Source organism: Danaus plexippus, chromosome 2, assembly GCF_018135715.1.
Source record: "Danaus plexippus chromosome 2, MEX_DaPlex, whole genome shotgun sequence".
Taxonomy (NCBI): Eukaryota; Metazoa; Arthropoda; class Insecta; order Lepidoptera; family Nymphalidae; genus Danaus; species Danaus plexippus.
In genome coordinates, this window is record NC_083537.1 from 1,171,586 (window position 1) to 1,173,755 (window position 2,170).

The window sequence follows — 2,170 nt, forward strand, 5'->3', positions numbered from 1 at the left end:
CGCATTGAGAGATTATTTTTATTGAAAATTCATTTATGAGTTCTCTGACATGCAAATAGAGGGACTGTGTAATTAATAGATATGCTATAAGCAAATGACTACCTTTACTTTAATTGTATTGGTTACTAGCCTAATAATGCTGTCTTTCTGCACCAATGCATTCTAGATTTGAATCTTATCAGTTCTTATTAGGAACTAAATATTATTTTATTTTTTACCATGGCATATTTACACATAAATCTTGCACGCAAGTACCAGTTAGCTTTAGACAAAATTAATATATCTCGTAAACAAGTACTAAATGCACTATTACTATTGTAGTAAATTATTGTTTTATCATGTACCAATAATTTTGTTAAAAAAGAAATTGTAGAATGATTTATTCAATAAAAAAGTTTTATATAATTTTTAGCGTGTTGCTGTTGTATTTGCACCCCCACCCGTACTGTTCCCACCAGCTGGTTCAGTGGCCGTAACATTTGGTCCAGATGTGCTTCCTGTACCTTCAGTATCTGTCGTGATTTCAGTATTCAATTCCGTTGTTGTCTCGAACTCGGTCGTTGCTTCAGTGGTTTCGTCAACGATCACGTGATAATCCGGAGCCAAGGCTCTCGAACCGAAGATGCAGGTCGAGACGCACTCGTACTCATCTTTGAACATGTTCAAGTTCGGGAGACATCCTTGCCAGATCCCGACCTCACATCTTGATCCTGGTTTCCAATAGTAGAAAACACGCTCTGGAACACCTCCGCAGTTCTCCCATCTAAACTTTGCGAAACATGCTTCTGGTGGAACTAAAACATCCGAGAATTTTCACGATATAATATAAATATGGTTTTTGTTTGCGAGATGGGATGAAGGTTTTAAAAAATTGTGTGTCCTATAAACTAAAAGGTTGAAATATGGTAACAACGACGTCATAAACCGTTTTATAGTTCGCCAGCAAATGAACTTGTCCATAAACTTATTAAAATATAATAATATAATCCTGAATAATTACGCGATTAAAGTGAAGAATGCTTACTGAGAGCTATTAACCGAAGCCGGCTAACATTTATGATTTACTTTTGAAGGAAAATTTTGTTATTACATTAAAAAAAAAACAAGAAAATAAAGTTAAAAAGAAAACACTATAATTTGTTTTTAAAAAAAGGGTTCGAATTACAAAAAAAAATCTGCTAGTTATATTTTATAATAAATTAATTTCGTTATGACATTTGATGTTAAAACTCAAATCAAGACTTGTCAATACATCACACATATATTTGCGATATACAAAAATTCAAAGACCATGTTTATATATTATACCTTCTATTGAACCTCAAATCTTCAAAGAAACTATTTTCATTAAAAGAAATTCAGTTATTACTTTTACCAAACATATTCTTATGTAAAAATTAGTAAATCTGTTCATGAACATTTTATCCTCACAAATATTATGCATGGTCATACTACCATCAGTTATTATTATAGCATTAAAAGCGCGCTCAAGACATGCATGGGCCGTGAAATTTATTTTCCTTTTACGGTCTCAACAATGTCGCTTTGTGGACTCTCGTTAAAAGCCGGTAAAGAGCATAAGCTACAATTTGTTCCTAAGAACACGTCGTTATGAAGATTGTTAGAATGCACGTTCAATTTAAGTGACACATTACGATTACGGAAAATAATCTTCACTAAATGATATTCGCTGATGATTTTAACTAGACATGTATTAAGGAATTATCTTTTTTAAAATAATTAATACATTATCCATGAGCTTGGGGTTGTGCTTGCTTAAAACTACGATACTATATAGAAAAACATACCCGCATCAAGTTTTATATAACAAGAAAAAACCGCTACAACCAAAGCGTGGATGTTCATCATCGTCCAAATAATATTTGTTAATTTCGTGTTATCGTTATGAGTTTAATATGAAATATTAATTACACGGAATACAGTTTCGTTAACGAATAATATTTTTTTTTATTTCCATATTGATTAATAGCTCCTGATTAATTTGCTATTTGTCGTAATATTTCTCTTCTAATGGAAACTTGTTTAGTTTGGGAGGTTGGTTTATTTCTATACATTTGTTCAGGCAGGTCTGTCAGTTCATTAACTTAATAGTACATTTCGAATACGCAAAGCTGTACATAGACTGTGCTCAGACTCTTAACTTCTCCCG

The 2,170-nt window shown here is 32.2% G+C and overlaps 1 protein-coding gene across 1 annotated transcript; it reads right to left on the reverse strand.

The window, feature by feature from the left end:
* Window positions 1-350: 350 nt before the first annotated feature.
* Window positions 351-1,935, reverse strand: LOC116779713 (uncharacterized). The gene is made up of 2 exons (XM_032674113.2): window positions 1,809-1,935; window positions 351-794 (listed from the first exon to the last, which is right to left on the reverse strand). The coding sequence occupies exons 1-2, from the start codon at window positions 1,867-1,869 to the stop codon at window positions 409-411; spliced, it is 447 nt and encodes a 148-aa protein (XP_032530004.1). The 5' UTR covers window positions 1,870-1,935; the 3' UTR covers window positions 351-408.
* Window positions 1,936-2,170: the final 235 nt, after the last annotated feature.

What these genes read in the sequence shown, in the direction of transcription:
- LOC116779713 (XM_032674113.2), bottom strand. Translation starts at nt 1,869, where the DNA reads ATGATGAACATCCACGCTTTGGTTGTAGCGGTTTTTTCTTGTTATATA. An exon ending in TTATATAAAACTTGATGCGG is followed by an intron (nt 795 to 1,808) that starts GTATGTTTTTCT and finishes CGGATGTTTTAG; the next exon opens with TTCCACCAGAAGCATGTTTC.